The 21,961-nt window shown below is 34.8% G+C and overlaps 2 protein-coding genes across 2 annotated transcripts; one reads left to right on the top strand and one right to left on the bottom strand.

Annotated features, from left to right (window-relative positions):
- Nucleotides 1–833: 833 nt before the first annotated feature.
- epsilonCOP (coatomer subunit epsilon) lies at nucleotides 834–7,502 on the top strand. Its single transcript, XM_088273488.1, has 6 exons — nucleotides 834–979; nucleotides 1,167–1,361; nucleotides 2,665–2,756; nucleotides 3,201–3,366; nucleotides 5,010–5,231; nucleotides 7,259–7,502. Exons 1-6 carry the CDS (start codon nucleotides 878–880, stop codon nucleotides 7,397–7,399), a joined length of 918 nt encoding a protein of 305 aa, XP_088129614.1. The 5' UTR covers nucleotides 834–877; the 3' UTR covers nucleotides 7,400–7,502.
- Nucleotides 7,503–8,790: 1,288 nt separating this feature from the next.
- LOC148301273 (collagen and calcium-binding EGF domain-containing protein 1-like) lies at nucleotides 8,791–21,934 on the bottom strand. Its single transcript, XM_088273480.1, has 9 exons — nucleotides 21,910–21,934; nucleotides 20,879–21,102; nucleotides 19,330–19,455; nucleotides 17,890–18,038; nucleotides 17,661–17,791; nucleotides 16,887–17,100; nucleotides 16,072–16,181; nucleotides 14,096–14,265; nucleotides 8,791–11,623 (listed from the first exon to the last, which is right to left on the bottom strand). Exons 2-9 carry the CDS (start codon nucleotides 21,010–21,012, stop codon nucleotides 11,218–11,220), a joined length of 1,440 nt encoding a protein of 479 aa, XP_088129606.1. The 5' UTR covers nucleotides 21,013–21,102; nucleotides 21,910–21,934; the 3' UTR covers nucleotides 8,791–11,217.
- Nucleotides 21,935–21,961: the final 27 nt, after the last annotated feature.

Raw genomic sequence — 21,961 nt, forward strand, 5'->3', positions numbered from 1 at the left:
TTTTATCAGGTAGGGACATATAACGAAGAAACAAAACGTTTGTACTGCAATCCCCTAGCGCGTATTGGTCCTCAGGTCCAAAATCGCATGTGATCAACATTTTATGTAGTTACAAGTGTGTGAATAGTGCTATAGTAGTGACGTGTAGTATTATTTGTTGTAGCAATTGTCCTGACGAAGATACGGTACTTCTCGAAAGCGGTAGACAAAAATCTCAATGAGTGGTTAAATACTAATATTACTAACATTTTTGTAAAAAAACGTTAAAGCATAAATGACTTACCACGAAATAAATGCTTTAAGTATTAAAAATATTGGGAATATAATAAATAATCTAATTTCAAATTATTTATTTATTTGATAGTAAAGACCAGTTTTTCTTAGTTGTCATTGTTTATTACTGGGATGTAATTGCAATCGTGGTTCGTAAAAATGAACATCATCAATGTTATAAAAGATAAGAAGGTTGAGTTGAATTTTCAATATTCAGGTACTGTTGGACATCTATCGTTTTTTTTACTAAATAAAATAAGTCGTGACTAGCGATAGTATCGAGTCTTCGTTAATGCATAGAGTGCGTACAGCGTAACAAAAATTACACCACAGTACCTACGTACCAATACCATTTATATTTTCAACTTTGTCATATTTAACAACTATTTTTGGAAATTGTCTACCAAATAAATAAATTTTTGTTAATATTCATATACATGGTCTCATTTTATTAAAAAAAAATAAAAATGAACACTTAGGAATAAATAAATTGAGTTATGCGTATTCCGGAAAAGCCAGTCGGTTCATCTGACGTTTCGTTCCAATTATACAAATTAGTTAGTCTTTGGTTGTAAGCGGTTGTAAGTTGAAAGAAATCCACAAAATGGCACGTCAGCAGCAGGACGTTGATGTATTATTTGACATCAGAAATGCATTTCTCATCGGTAATTATCAGCAATGCATAAATGAAGCCCAAAAGTTAAAGGTAAACTACATTTTTAGCACTCCATATTCGTTAATATAAAAGTTAATAGCGATAACATGAGACCACACAGGTTATCATAAATGTCAGTTGTCTCGAATATATACTTTTCAATTGCTTATATATTTTAATGTTGTTTTTATTTATCGATTGGCATGATTTGTTGTAATAGATTAATATTTTGTTTTAGTGTAAAGATCCCGAAGTGGCTTTCGAAAGGGACGCCCTACTCTACAGGTCATTTATCGCCCAAAAGAACTACCAACTGGTTGCAAACGAATTGACCGAATCCAGCAATCCAAAACTTCTTCCTTTGAAGATGCTTTCACAGTATTTCAGTCATCCTTCTATGGCACCAGGACTTGTTGATATACTCAACCAAAGGGTAAACTCTGAAAATTTTGATTATTTTTAACTTTGTTGTATTAACACGTTGAGTGGCAACTACGAGATAACTCGTAGATTGCGTTCTTTGCTAGGACGCCGACTGCGAGTTATCTCGTACTGTGTTTACTTGCCATATTCGTGCAGCTACGATGAAATTCCTAGTACTGTAGAACGGGGCTACTTGAACTTTGATGTGTTACTTGAACCCAGTACAATTTTTTTTATTTCGATCTGTATTCTGTCTACAATAATGAACATATCGACATGATTCTTTGTATTGTTGGGTAATATATCCAAAATAAAACAAGGTTTGTTGGATTGAATTCTACATTTATTTATGTATATGATAATTCGTGACGCATTTTGTCTTCTTAGGACATTATCAAACACTTATTTTATATCAAACAAAATTATTTGAGTGTTTGATAATGTCCTAAGAAGACGAAACGCGTCACGTACTAACATATACATAAATAAATGTAGAATTCAATCCAACAAACCTTGTTTTATTTAGGTTATATTACCCAACAATTTAATATGGAATTCTACCAACTGTCTACAGTTACAATAAATGATTCTTTGTTTCCATGACAAGTTCACCATAATATTTTCCCCAATTCATTCACAGTGAAGCGCCCTTGAGGTATTTTTTTTACGAAAATGGCGCTATATAAGTTATCCAATTTTATTATTATTTATTATTATTAAGTGACACTTATGGTCACGATACCTTTATTATTGTAGACCAAATACAGATTTAATTTTTTTTGTACTGGGCTCAAGTAACACATCAAAGTTCATGTAGCCCCGTTCTACGGTATATCAGTGCTAATATGGATAGATGGGGCATGGGAAGAGAACAAAAAATCAATGCTGGCTTACATGAGCAGAAAATTTATGAATAAATAAACAGAAAATATAATTTTATACTATTATTAGAGTTTTTAATACATGATAAAATGAAATTGCCTTTTTAGACTGGAATTCTAAAAATTGCCGTGGCATTTAACGTGTTAACACATTGTTGTCCGGCAGATTTACGCGCCAATTACTGCCAGTAGCGGGCGTTTTTTACGTATTTTAAAAAAAATTATAAATTTGTTTAGGTATCTGTATGTCCTCATCATCATTACTAGATTTTCCAATAACTCTTCACCATCATTGTCGCAAAAACAATCTTAAAAATTGTCTGCAAGCATTCGTCTGCAAGCATTTCATTGTCACTATCGTTATTTTCCGAAGACATTTTTATGGGGAGTATATTAACTGACACCTTCTGATTTCGTTGTTGCTTTTTCCAGGTGTCCATGGGTGAAGATTCATCGAATGATGTATTCCTGATAACAGCAGCTACTATTTACTGTAATGAAGGGAATAATGAAGCCGCTTTGAGGTTAATGTTACAAATATTCCATCACAGAATTAAGTAGATAAGATCCAGTAACCGACGTGTTCAGACATGCAATATGTACTTTGAGTTAGGCCAGAAAAGAGTCATAATAACTGCTCTTTTGCTGCAAAATACCGTTTAACATCTTTCAGTTTTTTGTATAATAACTTCCGCTTCTGGGCCGCTGGACGGGATTTGATAATTATGTACGTATAGTTGAGACCTTAACAAAAAGATTGATACATAATATTCATATAAAGACATTAATTATGTAATGCCTTCTTTTCTGACTTTGAAAAGAACTTGACTTGGCCAGCGCAGAAGGTAAAAATACCCTTCCTGTCCTTAAGTACAATCGACTGAACGGGTAGAAATACCTTTCCCGTCCATAGTGTTTTAATATTGCTCTTGATTTGTAAATAATGCAATTATTTGTGGTAATTTTAGAGTATTGCATGGAGCGGAGTCGCTAGAAGCCATGGCGTACGGATTGCAAATCCTCTTGTCTCTGAATCGTCCCGACTTGGCTAGGAAACAACTGAAGCTGATGCAGGAAAAGGATGATGATGCCACCCTCACCCAGCTGGCTCAAGCGTGGGTGCATCTAGTTCAGGTATATTTCAAATTGCCACATTAACAATTAACAATTTTTTGGACAGCCCTGATCTCCTAAATCAAATAAAGCTTAGCGTGCGTCAAAGAGGTACTAGGCAAAAATCTATATTCGCAGTATTTGTACATAATGCAAACTATGCCATGTTCTCTCCCATTCCGCGGCTTCACGTGTTAGCCAATGCTTTTGAAAGTATAGATTTATTTAATATATTGTTATCCACCTTGAAATCTGTACTTTTACAGCATTTCTTCTCCATGTTATAATAGATAAATTTAAACGTTGTGTTTCACTCTCTCTTGCTACTCGCTCGCTGATAGTGTGTGAAGGAGACGTGTATTTACCAGTGCTTACTATTTGTTATTTTATTATTATTTTATGTCATAAGACTTTTTGTTTCTCTATTAGTGTTTTTATATTAGATATTGTAAATATGTATTATGTTAAAGGCTTTAGCCGTTCAATAAATAAATAAATAAATAAATTACAGAATATGGATTGTACAATGGCGCATTATTGTGGAGAAAAATTACCTGCTCATGTCTGCTGGTAATCGGGCCTTTTGTCGAACAGAGCTCGGTTGAGTTTGGCCAATTGTCAATAGTAGCATTGAGCATTGACGGTTTCTTCCAGTTTTAGCAGCTCTTAGTAGACAATACACTTCCGATTCCGCCAAACACAGCGTTGTTTTTTTTACAGTGTGATCGGGTCCGCGATTTAATGCGCTTGGGATTCTTGAAAAATGTCCATTGATATTCCTTCTCAGTATTGGGCATAGGTATCAGATAAATTATACACGCAGTATCTTTTCACTTTCATTAATACTGTCTGATACACCACATTGGAGGCGTTCAGGTATAGAGACAAAACGTCCGAAAGTCAAGCACTTGGCAAATAAAACGCTCACTAAGACGTTATTAACATGCAATTTCAAGAAAGATTTTTTTCAGATGGGAGTTGCATTTATTATTTACCTTGCTCATTATCTACAAGGTTTATAGATCCATTAGTGTATTTCTGTTCCTTTTAGCTTAAAACGTGTTTTATTTTAATCTGTATTGAGAACAGGAGGATTTGTAAGGATCTAGTTTGGGGTAATAGGGAACTTCCAGCGTTTGCTCATAGCTGAGAGAAAACCATGTAAAACTCCTCAGGAGAAACTGGACTGTTGACACCTTCTAAGAATTTGAGTAGTGTGGTTGTCAATAATGGGTAGAATTGGTGAATGTTACACGTATGTAAAGTGATCACTTAAACCAGCCTATGTCGGTCGGCAGCCCCGTAAATGCCCAGACTTCCATATTCTTCTTCATCTTTGATGAGATGTCAAAAAACTAATATGAAAATAACTCCTGTAATTGGAGATAATCCAGATTTTGTGAACAAGTACATATTTGGACACACTCAAAATGTGGTAAACTTTCATTTTGATTCCAGTTCAGGAGACTCGAGTTACTACACAGTCCTAGGTATAATTACTGAAAAAGTGATGGGTAGACTAAAAATACTTGTAGTATAATGATCGAAGATTTTTCCTTGATTACTGGATTTGATGAACAGCTACTTCTTACTTTTGATAAACTATTGACCTCTATTTGAAGATAAACATGCTTTAAGAGCTTTTAAATATTATATGTTTCCAGGGAGGTGCCAAGCTGAAGGATGCGTACTACATTTGCGAGGAGCTGTCGGACAAGCTGGGCGGGGCGCCGGCTCTGGGCGCAGCCCTGGTGGCCACGCACGCGGGCTGCGGGGCCTGGGCCGAGGCAGAGGGGGCGGCCCTAGAGGCCATCGCCCGCAACTCCACCTCGCCGGACCTGATCCTCGCCATGGCGGTCACGTCCATGCACTCAGGGAAACCAGAGGTCAGTAGGGATAGTTTATTGTCTTACGTTTAAGCTCTTCCGGGCTTCATGCTTCCGTAATTTCATTAATTGATTCGGCAGTCACTTTGTGGTAAAATCTATCCGTTTTTAATTAATGTTTCACTTAGTAAATACCACTATTTCTTAACCTGTTAAAAATCTCACTTGACACGACACCCCAGTATGCAGATTTTGTATGGAGGATGACGAAACGCCAATCCACATTCTTTACAATTGTGATGCACTCGCTCACAAACGAAGTCACATCCTTGGAGGACCTCTACTGGACTCCGAGAAGGTGAAGCTCCTACCACCAAGACAGGTCGTGAGTTACATGACTCATGTAATACAAAGGGAGGTCACAAAAGACCTAATATGGTCGCAGTGACATAAAGGATGCAAGATCTCTTGCCCCCAAAAAAAAAAACCTATTAACCATGCGGTCCATCGTCCAATTACGCAACTTGAAATGGGCGCAAATACTGATTCACTCCGTGTCTTAAATTCATGTCGAGACATGTATGGATGATTAATACCTTTGTTGTTCGAAAAATATACGTCTATATATATAATATAATAAACATATATTTCAAGGACGTACTCATAATATGACATATTATGTCCTACCCGTACCCAATATTGTTTACGTGTGACGTATTTATGTGTCCCGCCCGGTTAACAGGTTAAAATCTACTGTGACACGTGTTTCGATGCATTCCGCATCATTTTCAAACACGGTGTTTGAAAAAGAATGCGGAATGCATCGAAACACGTGTCACGGTAGATTTTAAGAAATAGTGAAATTTACTAAATAAAACATTAATAAAAAATTCATGCTTCCTGCCTGGGCACAAGTAACTGTTATGTTGCTCGAGTAATAAATTTAATTTGGTGAATACTTTATTACTTTGTCTGCCTCCGTGGTGTTATGGCTAGCGTGTTTAGCCACAATGCTGCATGTTCCGGGTTCAGCTCCCAGGGGGGGTGGAAATAAATATTAAATAAATATTATACTGAAAAATCACTAACACTTATTTTGACCCTCTTCGGAATTGAACCCGGGACCTACAGCATAGTACCGTAGCGCGCCAACCATTACACTATGGAGGCGGAAAAATATATTAAACAAAAAAATGAAATTTAAAAAAAAATACAATATGTAAGAGTGAAGACTGACCGGAGCATTTCGTCGTAACGTAACATGTTACGATGCGAACTTTCCTATAGTCAGTACAGCGAGCCGAGCTGCTTGCCGCTCGTTCGGAATGCTCCATCCGAAGTCGGATGCAATTTTAGGTCAGTACCAGGGTTTCCAATCTGTGGGAAATTCCCCAAACTGCGGGGAATATGTTTTTTTTCTTCATCTGGATTAAGCTGTAATTTACTAAAATCACAGAACCATGAAAGTCTTTGTCGTCCGACATTTTAACTACAAATGCAAAGTTGCAAAGATTCATACAGATTTTGGGTTATTGATTCTATACAAATTTAATACAGATTTCTTGACTGTAATTCAGATGTTTTGGTGTGACATATCGTAGTCATACAGGAGAAAGTGACCAAGTGCATTGTTTTACAAAAACGTGATCATTGACTGTTTGATATCTTACTAGCTTAATACATATTGCCCTGAAAAAAATCCCAATGGATTTTAAACTTGGAAGTATAATCTGACTTAAAAATAACTAACTGCATTGATGTTTATTTTCTTGCCAAAGCAAAAGTGACTTAATTGGCCCTCCTGAACATTTTACGTTTTGTTAGTTGGTCACTTTCTCCTGTACGACTACGATATGGCAACACTGAACACAAGGCTACAAACGAGCACTGATCGCGGTCAGTAGGCAATGCTGTAACGTCATAACGTAACATGCTCGCCGCGAGCGATATTACGACGCTACGTTACGACAAAATGCTCTGGTCAGTCTTCACCCTAAAACTTCTGAAAAAAATATCTGCATCTGAGCAGTTGTAAATTTAATTGCAAAAAAATTAATTGCAATAACTAATTAAACATTATCTGGCAGGTCGCAAACCGTTACCTGTCACAATTGGTAAGTAACAACCAGTATTACAAGCATCCCTTCATCAAGGCATACAGAAGAAAGGAAGAAGAGTTCCAGAGAATAGTCGACCAGTACAAGCCCTCGGCGCAGTCTGACGACTGAGCAAACATCCATTTTATATTATTTTTAAGTAAATTTCTATATTTTGTCTTGAGTAGAGAATGTGTACTAATATTATGAAAATAAATTAAATATTATCCCATGATATTTGTTGAATTTTATTGACACAATAATTTACATATAAATATATTCATTGCAATTGAACTTGGATAATAAATTGGTTTACAACATTTTGAGTGTGTCCAAATATTTGTTCACAAAATCTGGATTATCTCCAATTACAGGAGTTATTTTCATATTATTTTTTGACATCTTATGAAAGATGAAGAAGAATATGGATTCGGACCTCACATACTAATAAAAGAGTTTCTGCTCAGTAAAAAGCTTATTTTCATCTCACCAATAGATGTCTCTAGTGAAGTTCTAGTGATTCAAGAACAATGCTTCAAAATTGGTTCATATATATTGAACTTCCAAGAATTTGAGTAGTGTGGTTATCAACAATGGGTAGAATTGGTGAATTTTACACGTGTGTAAAGTGATCACTTAAACTAGCCTATGACGGTCGTCAGCCCCGTAAATGCCCAGATTTCCATATTCTTCTTCATCTTTGATGAGATGTCACAAAATAATAAATTGGTATGTTAAATAGACTTTCTTAATATTTTTTTTTTAAATAATCTGTTTTCGCATCCCTTACATGTACTTACTGCTCAGTAGACTCGGCGTGAGTAAAATATTTAAAATTAAAAATGAAATGAACTTCTTGGGTAGTAAGATATTAATGACATTTTAAAACATTGTTTAGTTAGTAGCAACCCCCCCCCTTGCTAGGCGGATGAAAGCAGACTGAATATAGACAAATATGAATGTACGGCAAAATAATGTATGATATATGCCATCATGGATAGGTGCCATCAGAATCGTCATTTTCATCTTCATAGGTGTTCGAATCGTGAGATAAGGAAAGAATGCATTCTTTCATCAAGGCTGAGTAAACATTATCGATAAAATTAAGAAAGGTGTGTTGAGATGCTTTGTGTTGAGACGAATGAGTGAGGAAAGAATGGTAAAACAAATTTATGAAACGAATCCAATTGGAAATAGGGGCAGAGAAAGGCTGAGGAAAACTTGGCATGATCAAGTAGGTCAAATACTCGAAAGTGGTCAGGTCAGTAGTCGGGACAATCAGCGGGTACGTACATACCCGTTACACACATTATTAGGAGATACATAAATGTGGAAGAGGTAAGAATTTTTGCGAAGACAGAGTGATGTGACATTGTATTTCTCTGCCCGCCCCTGAAAGTTATTAGTTAGTTATAGCAATAATGGGCGCCAGTATACTTAGTTTGAAAATCTCAAGAGATTTTCAAAAAATCCTTAATTTATTAGACTTATCAAGTTGAATAAATGAAAAATGAACATTTGGTTTAAATATTGTTTTATTCCTTTTAAGTAAATTAAAGTACAAACATATATGTTGCTTATCTATCTATACTATCTAATACATAGTAAAAATAAATGCCTGGAAAAAAGCAAATCAAAAACAGTACAGAGAAGAGGTTTGAAATATAAGAAAACATAAAAAAAACTATTTCTGCAGCATTAAGTAATTATAATCTGATTCTAGGTATATTTGGTGTATAAGCTTAAAAATAGCATTGTTCACATAAAATATAAAAATAGTTAAATATTATTAACGGAACTCATTAAGACTTTGAATAAGGCTGAAATTGTTTTAAAAAAATACAATGGCACATATTTATGATAAATCACAGTATTTTATCCGCTAATATCTTATTAACTACATAAGAATATATATATGAATTAGATTAATTATAAGTTTTATTTAATACTATGCGATTATGCTGTTGAAATAAGACTTAATACATTTTTTTAAATCAAATATTACTTGGTAAATACCACTATTTTTTAAAATCTATTGTGACACGTGTTTTGAAGCATCCTGCATCATTTTCAAACACTGTATGTGAAGTATGTGTGTATGTATGTCTAAATTTTAGAGTTGTGTCCTTGGGACGTTGAAGGATGAAGAGGGGGTAAGAGATGTTTCTTATTGTTATTTATTTATTATTTTTTATCAGTGGGAACATAGACAAAAGGGGTAAAATTTAGACTTAGCTTCACATACGGTGTTTGAAAATAATGTGGAATGCATCGAAACACATCGCTCACTCCTTTCAAGAACGTCATTAATCAAAAATCGTCAATTTTCAGTTGTGCATGTTTTCGTAATGCCCAGAAAATGCACTGCATCCCAGCAAAAGAGGCATATTTTTAACTTAATATTTACCCGCTACAGGGTGAAAAGTGTTGTTTTTGCGTTTTGATGAAAAGGTATTGTTTAATTATTTTTAAAATTTTTAAAAATATTTTTCAAATGGAGACAAAACCTTCAGGTTTTACCTAAAAAGATCTGTTGCACAGTAAAAAAGTTCAATAAGTGGCTTGATATTTATTTTTAATACATTGTATTTTATTTTTAAAATTTAAAAACGTTCTCTTGAAAAATCAAGTTTTTTGATTTATTATGACGTTCTTGAAAGGAGTGAGCGATATGTCACAGTAGATTTTAAGCAATAGAGGTATTTACAAAGTAAAACTTAAAAATCGATAGATATTACCACAATCTGACTGTCGAATCTAAAATTTAAATAATTCTATTGTCTTACCTGTGAATAAAGCGATGGTTAAAAATACTAAACATTTATCGTACCTAAAAGTATCAAAAGTGGAAATAATTATAACAATCGCAGTGTAAACAACACCTACTGATAAAATCTAACAAGTAAAAAAGTTCGACCACCATCTATCGGCGCGGTGAAAACATGTTTAGTCAAAAACACAATAGAGGTCGTACAGCGATTACATTCAAAAGGCTGTTATGTAATTTCTAAATTAAGGTAACAGACTGCTTAGTTCAATCGGTAGGGCAGTGGACATGTCATCCAAATATCCTGGGTTCAAGTAAGCAGTAATTTTTTATAAGACTTAATTTTTTCACATTGTAATCGCTTAGTTTGTTTCTTACTCTGCGGTTATTTCTATGTATGTTTTTTAAATGAAAGCAGTGATCTGCAAAAAAAATACTGTTAACACAATATGAATTGAATAAAGCTAGTAAATAATAAATTTATACCGATTATAATTATACTATCAAATATTTAATAGGTGACATTATTTTGCCCGCCTCCGTAGTGTAATGTACTGGAGGTCCCGTGTTCGATTCCCATGGGAGGGGGGGGGGGTCAAATGAATATAAGTGATTTTTTCACTATAATATTTATTCAATATTACCCTGGATTGGTACCTGAAGCGGAGGGCTGATCACCTTTCCTTCATGTGTAAATGATCAAGATAACACTGCGTTTGTATGACACAGTGCCCTATGCACCATCGGGTCTGGATAAGAGTTTGAAGAATTGAAGAAGACATTGATCAACTCTGATTCCTATTCACACCCAATGGAGTATAGAGAACCACATCAGATCTACTAGGAGGCCAGGTGATCAGTCGTGTTCTTTAGATTCTTGGATTTAGGAGTGGAATCTATTGGATACAAATGACACAAGTAAAGGACATTACTATATGTTACATGGAAAAGGGAATGAAGGAGGAATATTAATTCTGAAAAAGCTGGTTTTGTGCCTATGAAAATGCAACTTATTGAAAATTTAGACTTAAAATAGTTCTGCACTACAAGGATGACAAGCGCCTTCATGATTGCACCCCAAATGATTTGAGAGAAAAAAACAGTTTGTAATTTCATAAAATTTTTGCACCCTCAAACACAATTTTTTCTCTGATTATTTTGATAATACTTTTGAGTATTGCGATTAATTAGTGCCTTCAACATCCTCATAATTAATGGTGCCGTCAGAATCATCATTTTCGTCTTCATCTTCGTTCAAATCATCGTCCGTTATATCCATTATGAGGGATATGTTTGAGTTTTGTTTCATCGTCTCTTTGATCTTCTTCATCGTCTCTATAGCCCTCTGTTTGAGGATCACGCGCTCCAGTTGCTTCAAATACTCCGCATCACCGAGGTCTCCCTTGACCTTTGATTTGGTATGGGGTCTGTCTATTTCGCCTGATTCTCCGTTTGTAGTAATTTCTACTCCTGTTTCCTCAACAATAGGCGGGGAATATGCCTCCAAAGCAAGCTCATCTTTGGCTTTTCGGGCATTCTCCTTCATCTGCTGTCTTCTCCAAGCGTTCTGGATGTTCAGTTTTGGAGGGCTGAAGAATAAAAGCATTGAGTAGTTTATCAATTTACTTTTTGTAAAATAAACAAGGGGCTGTGAATGATAGTATACAAATATATATATCGTGGGTGTACTAGCAAAAAACTTAGTTAACTCGAAAATATGCAATTTTGACTGCATACACAACATTTTGAGTGTGTCCAAATACTTGTTCTCAAAATCTGGATTATCTCCAATCACAATTTCATCTCACCAATACATGTCTCTAGTGAAGTTCTAGTGATTCAAGAACAATGTTTCAAAATTGGTTCATATATATAGAACTTCCAAGAATTTGAGTAGTGCGGTTGTCAATAATGGGTAGAATTGGTGAATGTTACACGTGTGTAAAGTGATCACTTAAACAGCCTATGACGGTCGTCAGCCCCGTAAATGCCGAGACTTTTATATTCTTCTTCATCTTTGATGAGATGTCAAAAAATATAATGATGCATTATTATAAAGTTTTCAATGTTCTATCAACTGGCAAAATACACTAAGTAGTTTGAAAAGTCATATATATGATGTGGTTTTAAAAGTAAGTTCAACTTTAAGTTTAATACCGGGTATTTAATTCAGGCTAAAAGCTTTAAATAACAGGGATTATTCAAACAGGGATTTAAGGGTTAATGTTTTTTACCAGTATACCCAAGATATGTGAAATGCTTATTACTACAAAATGAGATATACCCTAAGAAATGTTTTAAATAGTATCAACAGGGTTGAAGTAAATGCATGGTCATCACTACCTATTCGACTTTGGTTTATTCTATATATACATATAACGTGGTAATATTTTCCTTCGTAAATTGGGTGTAAATAATATGTAAAGTGGGTGTATAATAATAAAATAAACAATGTGTTGCTTTGTAATTAAAGAAACGACAATAAAAGTTTATTCATAATTAATCTTTACAATAATTTTCCCTCTATCTGATTCTGACAGTTAACAATATTATATTTTTTCTATCTTATGTCTTTTGTTTTATTCAGTGCGACGCATGCGGCATCTGGTGGTAGAACTGTTTTATGTAGGTACTATTTGTAAGTACTTAATAAAATGTGTAGATAGGTACCTAGGTATTTTATTACATACATTTAAGTTAATAGATAGCTCTAATTGAGTGACTGCTTTTAAGGAGAGACTAATCTAGAATGCTGCTTGCCAGACTATGCGGATATAAACACGCTTGCGGGATGTTGGTATCACCACTCTGTCAGCAACATACCCATATTCCTTACAGTTTTCTTTCTGGGTGTTGATTTTCATTGTGTTATTGATTTACACAAATCAATCAACCTGGATTAATACCTAAGGTGCAGGACTAATCATGTTACCTTCATGGTTATTACTACAAAATGATATACCCTAAGAAGTGTTTTAAATAGTTTCAACAGGGTAGAAGTAAATGCATGGTCATCACTACCTATTCGTAAAGATCTATGGTATGGGTCGGCAAAGTGTGGCTCAGGAGCCGCATGCGGCTTTTTGACCTTTTGAGTGTGGCTCCGGCACAAATATCCGCAGGAAGGCTCTCTGACTCAACGTATTCATTATCCATGCGAACAATCTTTTTGAAGCATGAAACTTATTCAAAGCCAACTAAGAAATCGTCTTATTGACGAGAACCTGGAAAAGTGCTAAAAATAACGACAAACAAACCAGACTTGATCAAACTTTCAATGGAGATGCAAGGACATTATTCGCAATAAGTAGTGTTCTCATAGATACCTTAAATTCAGGTTTTTTATCTACTACTACTACTACCATCACGCCGTTTCTCCGCAAGGGTAGGCAGAAAGGATGGAACGCCACACTCTTCTGTCCTGACATACACTCCTCGCCTCCTTTACATCCATACATCTAGTCATACATGCCCTCTGATTACGCAGACTTTTGACACCACCAGATTTTAGGTTCTGATTGATCTAATCGTACCAAGTCTTTTTCGATCGTCCTCGTTCTGTTTTCCCGTTCACATTCGATGCATATATTTTTTTAGTCATTCTCTCGCTATCCATTCGCTCCACATGTCCATACCACAGTAAAGAAATCTTCCTAATCTTTTCAATTTTTCCTTGTTCAGCCTCACATTCCTTTCTTATATCTTCGTTTTTAATTCTGTCATACAATGATTTTCCACACATTCGTCTTAGGAAGCGCATTTTAACAGCGTTTACTCTGCTTTCATCCTTCCTTTGCCAGTTCCATGTTTTGCTTTTTTATCAGATTTTTTAACAATGAATAAAATCCTTTTTAAATGTGAAATCAAGTTTTATTGAGTGTACCCGTAATTTAACAAAGATCTAAAATTATAATTAAGGTATCCTAGAATTGCAAACAGATTTGGCCATCAATAATTTTTTTAATATCTGTAATGTGCATATTTGGCTCTTTGGCTAGTAAGTTTGCCAACCACTGATCTATTATATAAAATCCCATTAAGTAAGTTTCAAATACTCTTACCTTTCACCTTTAGGGTATACTTTGTGCTCTAGATTGATGATATCATGTCTCAGATCAGCCAGAAGAAGAAGTAAGAAGTCGAAGGATCCTCTCTGACCGCGGGGCCCCCTGGACCCTTTGGAACCCATCGAACCTTTAGGTCCCTCTGACCCCGGGGCACCTGGAGGACCCTAGAATCATTTCTAATTATTTCAAGTCTATTCCACATGTAACATACTGATGCCTTATGTGATTAGTAACGGGGTCTTTTTTATATTTGTGCAAATTTCACTAAGAAAAATGCTTGATTTGGGATGAATAAAATCAAAATTCTCTTTTAGAAATCACCAACAATCTCACTACACCGAGGCAGCTATAATTTTGGATAGGATTGGTAAATCAATTACAAGTCAGTTCATTAACCAGTCCGGGAGTATGGTCGTACAAAGTCGTCTAAAAAACTTTCCTCAAAGGAGTATGGGCGTACACGTACGGCCGCGCTTATATCTAAAGCCCGGTGACATTTATTTCTACAGTGGCACGTGTACTGCTATCTGTTGTTGTATTTGAAGACTAAAACCATACATCAGATTGTTTTTTCTTTTACCCACGACACTTTACTTAAATTTGTGTGATGTCATCATAGTGACGCTGTCGAAGAAAACCCATTTAATGAAACATGGATAATTTTTATGTAAATCATATTTATTTTAACCATATCTGCTCCCTAGGTGGAGCATATGGAGTCCACAAACTGTCTCCAGGCTTTTCTGTCAGTTGCCAGCTCCCTTGCATCCTCCCAAGTCAGATCTGCGTCCCGAAGTTCTGACGAGAACTGCCGACGAATTGTCAGCAGTGGTTGTCCTGGGCGGTGCGAACCTGATGCCTTGTAAAAGAGGCAAGCTTGATTAAGGCTCTCAGGAGGCATGCGGAGTACATGGCCAATCCAACTGAATCGCCTTTTCTTGACGACAGTTGTTACCAAGATTTGCTGCGTCCTACGCCTTATCTCTTCATTCCTCACAAAGTCAAACCACCGCACGCCTAAGATTTTCCACAAACACCTATTCTCAAAGCTTAGTACACGGCTGCTCTGGGCCCTTGTAAGGTGCCATGTTTCACAGCCGTATAAGAGAACAGGAGCAATGCAGGCATTGTATAGACGGCATTTGGTTTTCACCGACTATAAATCCGATCTCCAGACAGCCTTCATACTGTTGAATGCGGACCCAGCGAGTCCTAATCGCACTCCCAGTTCCTTTTGAAGGCTGCCATTTTCAGTCGCGTACACTCCCAAGTACTTGAAACTCTCGACCCTTTCGATGCGCTGGTTACTCAACATCAAGGGTTGTTGGGCATCTAGGCATGAGCTGTCATATTTACAGGTGTAATTTTTTTTCAAGAAAAAATGTGGCTTATAGCATTGATATAAAATTATAAAAAGTGAAAAAAAATTGGACAAAAAACTCACTTCCCACATATATTTTTGTCCGCAAAAACTCACTTTTGGATAGGTTTATATAGAGGAGTGTAGATAACTTAAATTTACTTCTGGACTTGTTTTTTTCTATATGTGAATTTTCACTGAAATATTGATTTAAATCAATCAACCTGGATTGATACCTAAGGTGCAAGACTTATCATTTTACCCTCATGTTATCAATATAACAATCAAAACAAAACTGCTTTAATATGATGCAGTGCCCGATGCACCATGTTTAACATAATAGTATTTTTACCCCCTGCGCTAGAGATTTAGAATCAAGTATTAGATTGGCACGTTATAGGGGGTTAATGTTTTTATATTGTATTTTAATTTAATAATGACTCATTTCAGTTATTTCCACTGGTTAAAATGTAATAATTCAATTTAAAACATTAACCCCCTGAAACGTTCCCTCTGATAACGGGGAACCTATCTAAAGTTTATAGGAAGGTTTGCTGTATATTTATTTTCTACATTAAAATTAATTACAGGAATTAAAAAAAAACTTTACCACTGGTCCTCTTTGACATTTGCACTGTCCGTTTGGTGTATTTACATACGAATCCAGCAAATTGTACGAGAAGTCTTCCCCATCATTCTCCATTCTCTGGCTGTCAGCCCCTAAAACATTTTGAACAAACATTATTAGACAGCAAATAAATACTAAACGAGTAGTCTTTTTTTTTCTTCGTGTATTCAAACTTCAGTGAAGCGTTTAGCACATTTGAGGTTACCATGCAAGAAGTCCTGGATTCGATTTACAGTGGGGTTACTTATATAGTTTTATGTTTCATAGCTAATAGGTGAGGCATAAGGGTGGTCGCCTTTTCTTCGTCCAGTGATAACATATTGTAATAAAGGTAACGTTGGATTCCCTCATGCCCTATGCACCGTTGGGTGTGGATAAGAATTTAAGAAGAGGAAGTATTCTTCAAAATAAATCTGAACTTCCCTCTCTCTTATCCACGTAGTGCATGTAGTTCTACCTATCTCTACATACATTTTGGGCTCTGACAATTATTAACATATTATTGGCGGGTGTTTTTTTTTATTATTTATCAATCCTGACCTTAATTATTATACTAATTAGGGTCGTATACTATTCACAAGTAACCGCAAACCCAACTCTAATCTGAACAATGTTTTTTTCAAATCTCTACTGTAATCTCTCACTGTACCAAAAGTAAGCAAATAGAGTGCTTATAAGCGTCTCCCACTCTCTACCAACAGTATGTTAAAGACGTTTTAACTGTTTTCCGTAACCAATGTTAACACAGATTATCTCACTGTACTTATATGATTATTTATCTTAACAAGTGCTTTTACCAGGGGTACCCGGTGCGCCCCATGCTCCGGGGGGTCCCGGAGGCCCGGGAGGTCCCGGGGGACCGCTAGCGAACGACGAGAGCCTCACAGCCGTCCCCAGTGCAGCTACATGTTCGTGCAAGGTCCGTATTCTCTCCTGAAGTCTGCTGACAGTTTCACAGCTTGCATAACACTTTTCCCTCGTTGCTGCTAATGAGGGGCTAGTAAGATCCGACTGAAATAATAAACACGCTATTAAAATAATCTCATTAGAGTAAATGCAGAGAAGTTTAGCTTGTGATTAACACGTTCTGTCTATTGAACACGGTTTCCGTGTTATATAAATATACAAATATTGCAGGAACACATTGATGAGAGTCGTGTTGATTAGGATTTAAAGCAGATTTTATTTTTTTACACTTATTTATGATGTTTAAATAGAAAGTAGAATATGATTTTGAACAAGGTTATGAGTTTTCTAAAATTCTCGCTGTGTGATATGAATGTGTTAATAAATCAGCAACAGTTGACTAATCCTCTCCAATCCTAGCACTGAAGTAAGATGAGAAGGACTAATGCTCTTAATCCCCATCCATACTTTATTGTTCAATGACCCTTTTTCACAATTCAACATTTTTTTACATCTTGTATTTACTCTCTACAATTGTATTTACATTTGTAGAACTGTGGTCACATGCATGTACGATTTGCGAATGTTGGTTTTTTTACTATACTATTTCTCGTCTCTAGATTGTAATCGGGATTAAACAATATATTATTACAAATAATTCATACCTCTTTTTTATCACATGATCTGCCGTCAGGATTGAGGGTGTATCTGTCATCACAACCACAATAGTGACTTCCCACCGTATTAGTGCACTTTTGCTCGCAGTCGCCATTATTATCCAAGCATTCGTTAATGTCTGGAAAAAAATTAAACATGTGAATGGTGGAAAAGATTATGTGCATTTTTTAAGTAAAGTTACTTGAAAAAAATCTAGATGTTTAGCATTATATTTACCTTCGCAGAAGGGTTTGATTCCATTTTTCTGATTGAACTTATTCAGTTCATACCCATGAAAGCAAGTACATATCACTCTCTGTAAATATACATCACATTTGTGTTCACATAATCCCAGGCTACACGGGTCTGTCTCCTGTGGAACACATCTGTAATAAGACAAATTTGATTTTAGCAAAAGTAAACATTTCTTCAAAGTTTATATGTAATTTTGTAATGTAGGTATTCTGACATGGGAAATAATAATTAATAAATAATACTATGTAATGTATTGGGAAAATGGTAATTTTAGTAATTATTTCGGAAAAGCTTATTTCAGACAAGTATATTAAATATGAACTAATATTTATTTAAAACGTAACTTTATTTTCAAATCACTTTAAATATTTTATTATAACTTAATTATAATGTCTACCAGTTTCGAAGCTAACCTCTTCTTTTTCAAGTAGCGGTTAGCTTCGAAACCGATAGACATTATAATTAAGTTGTAATAAAATATTTATAGTGATTTTAAAACAAAGTTACATTTTAATTATAAAATGGAAAATCACAAAGTTAGTGCTTCAAATATTAGATAAACCGTGCCGTGGCGTGGTGAGCCGCTTAGTTGGGTAGTCGCTCCATTGCAAAACTGATATCATGGGTTCGATTCCCACCAATTGCAAAATAAATTCAAGAAAGCTTTATTTTCAATTGGTCTGGGTATGTGTGATGTGTTTTTCACATTTACTTTTTCTATTCTTACTTTCCTACCTGCAGACAAGCCTTTAAAAATAGAGGCTTTACGGGTTATTCTTTTTAAGAAAAAACAACTTCTTCACCTTACTCTTATTACATGTTTTTTTTAATAAAATAAGTGAAAGCTTATTTCACTTATTTGTGAGTGATTAGTAAATTCAATGATTATATGGTGTTTTCATTTCACAGTATTTTAGGTTAGCTTTGTTATTTGGCGCAATTATTTAATTTTTACTGTGATAAAATTTGTGTAGTTTTGAGTGTGTAAATGGTGCTATGGTAGTGAAGGGTGGTATTGGTTGCATGCTGTGGTAGTGATTGTCCTGACGAAGAGACGGGTACGTCTCAAAACCGGTAGACATAAAAATCTCGGTGAGTGGTTATATACTAATATTATTAACATTTTTAAAAAAAAAAAGTAAATAAAAACTATTATATCTTTTATTATATAACATTAAACCACGAGTGTAAGTCCCTCTCCAAGCACAAGAGCACAGTCTCTTTTATGGAGAGGCACAGCGAATCGAAATATAAAAGTTCTCCATATGTATAAATGATTCAAATGTATTATGTTATAAATAAAAAAATAAATATATTAAATGAATAAATTTTTTTTTTAAAAAAAAGTAAAAATGACTAACCACAATGTAAATGCTTTAAATATGAATAATATTGAGAATATGATAAAAACATGTTATTTACTTTCCGGAGATGTAGATATAATCTGGGCAGCAATGTCTTCTCGTACAGTCCACCCAATCTGCTCCCACCTTGCATTTGTGTCTTGATGTTATCAGATTGTCTGTCGGACATTTCAAGACTTCTGGCCTGAAAGTATACCAATAATTATTTATTACTTCTAAGCTTATAAAAAACCCTTGATTACTCTCCATTTACTTAAAAAAAAATTGTAATATGCAGGGCTTCCATGGAACGATGTGAAACGGCGTTGCGGCACCTTTTTTCAAGGATTTTTTTTTTTAATTTTCAAAATAAATTGGACGAAACAATGTTTGCGCTTACGTAATTGCAATCTTTAATTATATAATTCGTCAAAATGATAAAATATGTTTTTTAATGAATATTTAAATGATATTTTAATGTACTTTTTAGTAAAAAGCTTGACATGAAGTGAGTCCCGGGATCTTTTTTGGTTAAAAAAAACCCATGTTTTTGTATTCAAGTCATAATGTAATTAGAACGGTTTAAGATTTTCAAATAAAAAATAATTAGAGGCAGTTTGTGAACTGATGTGGAGCGAATATAGACAAATAAGTAGGTACCTACGTATTTATGAAAATTTAAAAATGGAAGCAGTACATTTCACTTTTTTGAAGGCATGAAGGAAGTTTTTTTTATAGTGATGGGTGGTCGAATTTGAAAACCGAATTATGTAACGAGTTCTTCGCAAGTAGTTGATGAATTACGTAATTCGGTTATTGTATTTGATCGTTTAGCGCTAATCAGGTGCACAATTTTGTTGCGTATTTTCTCCTGTTATATTATGAATATGTGTGGTTTAATATTATAACATTAAACCACGCATATTTATAACTATTTTATGTTTTAGTTGATTTTTTTTATTAAATCTTCAAAAGTATAAAATTCTGTATAATACTTGATGTAAAGGCTATGTAATGAATACCCGAAAGTCATTAAAAGAGGCCCGAAGGGCTGTTCAACGTTAACCAGGCGGATGATCAACATAGGGCGATAATGCTGGCTGATAATCCAACAAACCTAGCAAAAAACCATCGTAAATTTTACAAATGTTTATAACTTTCTTGGGTTGATGATCCTTGACGGCAGTACAATTGTACCTACAAGTTTAAAAAAAAAACTTGTAGGTACAATCTAATCAAAAACGTCATAAACAATGTGAGTCAGCATTTGTTTATGTAAATATCTTTACCCCACACTCACTAACACTTACAGTACTTAATTAACCGGGTATCCCCAAATAAATTAATCGGAATAAAGACTAATTTATGAGAAGAATAAAAAATTGTTTCAAAAAATTCTTTCCGACTTTTCATTTGTGGAGATTATTCGAAGTCTTCTTTATCGCTACCGCCCTAAATAATCGAAAGTCCTCTGTGTTCTAATAAATATTTTATATGCATCCTAATCCATTCCACGCCAGACTTATTCTTTTTATTATTTTTTCTCAACCTAGCGTATTTTGATGGCACAATTTTTTCTTATTACGTAATAATATAAACAAACAATTGATGGAACCAAAGTTACTTACGATTTGGCCGGTTCAAAATCTCCCAGTCCATCGATAGGGTATCCGTCTTCGCGTGACAGAGGGTCGAAAGTCGCCAAACTTCGACCACTGCACAAAAGGACCACCAACACTCGGAGTACAATAATTTTGGCCATAACTTCGATCTTTTCTATCACAATATTTGAATGCCAGCGTCCATAATTCCCTCTACATGGTAACTGAGCTGCTACTGAAGTACTACTGAACTGGAATCGGACCCGGGGGAGTCATATTATTCCGTTGATTTAGAACAAAGAGCCTGTGTTTAGTAGAATCAAATAACAAAATGTACAAGAAACGTTTCTCAATTCTCCGAATCCTTCGGACGATATGAATATAAATGGTATAAATGGCTTATCTTTCAATCTGTATTGTACTGCTATAAAATAAAATATTTTTTCTTACTTTGTGAAATGTAATTTATGTAAGTTATAATAAGTAATATTCACGTTTTAATTATGGTATTAAAAATAAATAAAAAACATAAAAAAACAATAATATTATCATTATTGGGCTGTAAGGAGAGAAATTATTTACCCGTGAAAATTTAAGCAAATTAATTTTAATTTTGTTCGTTTCCGTAGTAAAATGGTTATCGCATTTGTTTTCCCTAAAGAAGGTCCCAGGTTTTATTCCCAGTGGGGTCAAAACGAGTATAAATGATTTTCCATTCTGATATTTATTTAATGTCACCCTGGACTGGTACCTGAAGCTCAAGGTCAATCACTTTGTATTCACGCAATAAAGGATCAACATAATACAGCGTTGGTGCGATGCAGTTCCCTATGCATCATTTGGTACGGATGATGAATGGAAGAAAAATATGTTTAATAATCTAGAGCGCAGTGCTTTCATATAATTAATGATTAAGTTAACACCGCGTCAATTTGATGTTGTACCCTAGGCACCATCAGGGTTTGGACAGGGGTCAAAGAAAGAAGAAGAATATTGATCTAAAGACTTTATAAAGAAAATTAGAAAAGAAGCAACTATTTTATTATTTCAATTCTCACATTCGGATCAGTGTGACGTTTTAAAACTTAAACTATTTACTATTTTTTTAAA

This window comes from Brachycentrus maculatus, unplaced genomic scaffold (genome assembly GCF_059751285.1).
Source record: "Brachycentrus maculatus isolate JH-2025_06_01 unplaced genomic scaffold, ASM5975128v1 h1tg000586l, whole genome shotgun sequence".
NCBI classification, from domain to species: Eukaryota; Metazoa; Arthropoda; class Insecta; order Trichoptera; family Brachycentridae; genus Brachycentrus; species Brachycentrus maculatus.

What these genes read in the sequence shown, in the direction of transcription:
- epsilonCOP (XM_088273488.1), top strand. Translation starts at nt 878, where the DNA reads ATGGCACGTCAGCAGCAGGACGTTGATGTATTATTTGACATCAGAAAT. An exon ending in TTGATATACTCAACCAAAGG is followed by an intron (nt 1,362 to 2,664) that starts GTAAACTCTGAA and finishes TGCTTTTTCCAG; the next exon opens with GTGTCCATGGGTGAAGATTC. An exon ending in AATAATGAAGCCGCTTTGAG is followed by an intron (nt 2,757 to 3,200) that starts GTTAATGTTACA and finishes TGGTAATTTTAG; the next exon opens with AGTATTGCATGGAGCGGAGT.
- LOC148301273 (XM_088273480.1), bottom strand. Translation starts at nt 21,012, where the DNA reads ATGGCCAAAATTATTGTACTCCGAGTGTTGGTGGTCCTTTTGTGCAGT. An exon ending in AATCAAACCCTTCTGCGAAG is followed by an intron (nt 17,792 to 17,889) that starts GTAAATATAATG and finishes ATTTTTTTCCAG; the next exon opens with ACATTAACGAATGCTTGGAT. An exon ending in AATGTCAAAGAGGACCAGTG is followed by an intron (nt 14,266 to 16,071) that starts GTAAAGTTTTTT and finishes AAATGATTCTAG; the next exon opens with GGTCCTCCAGGTGCCCCGGG.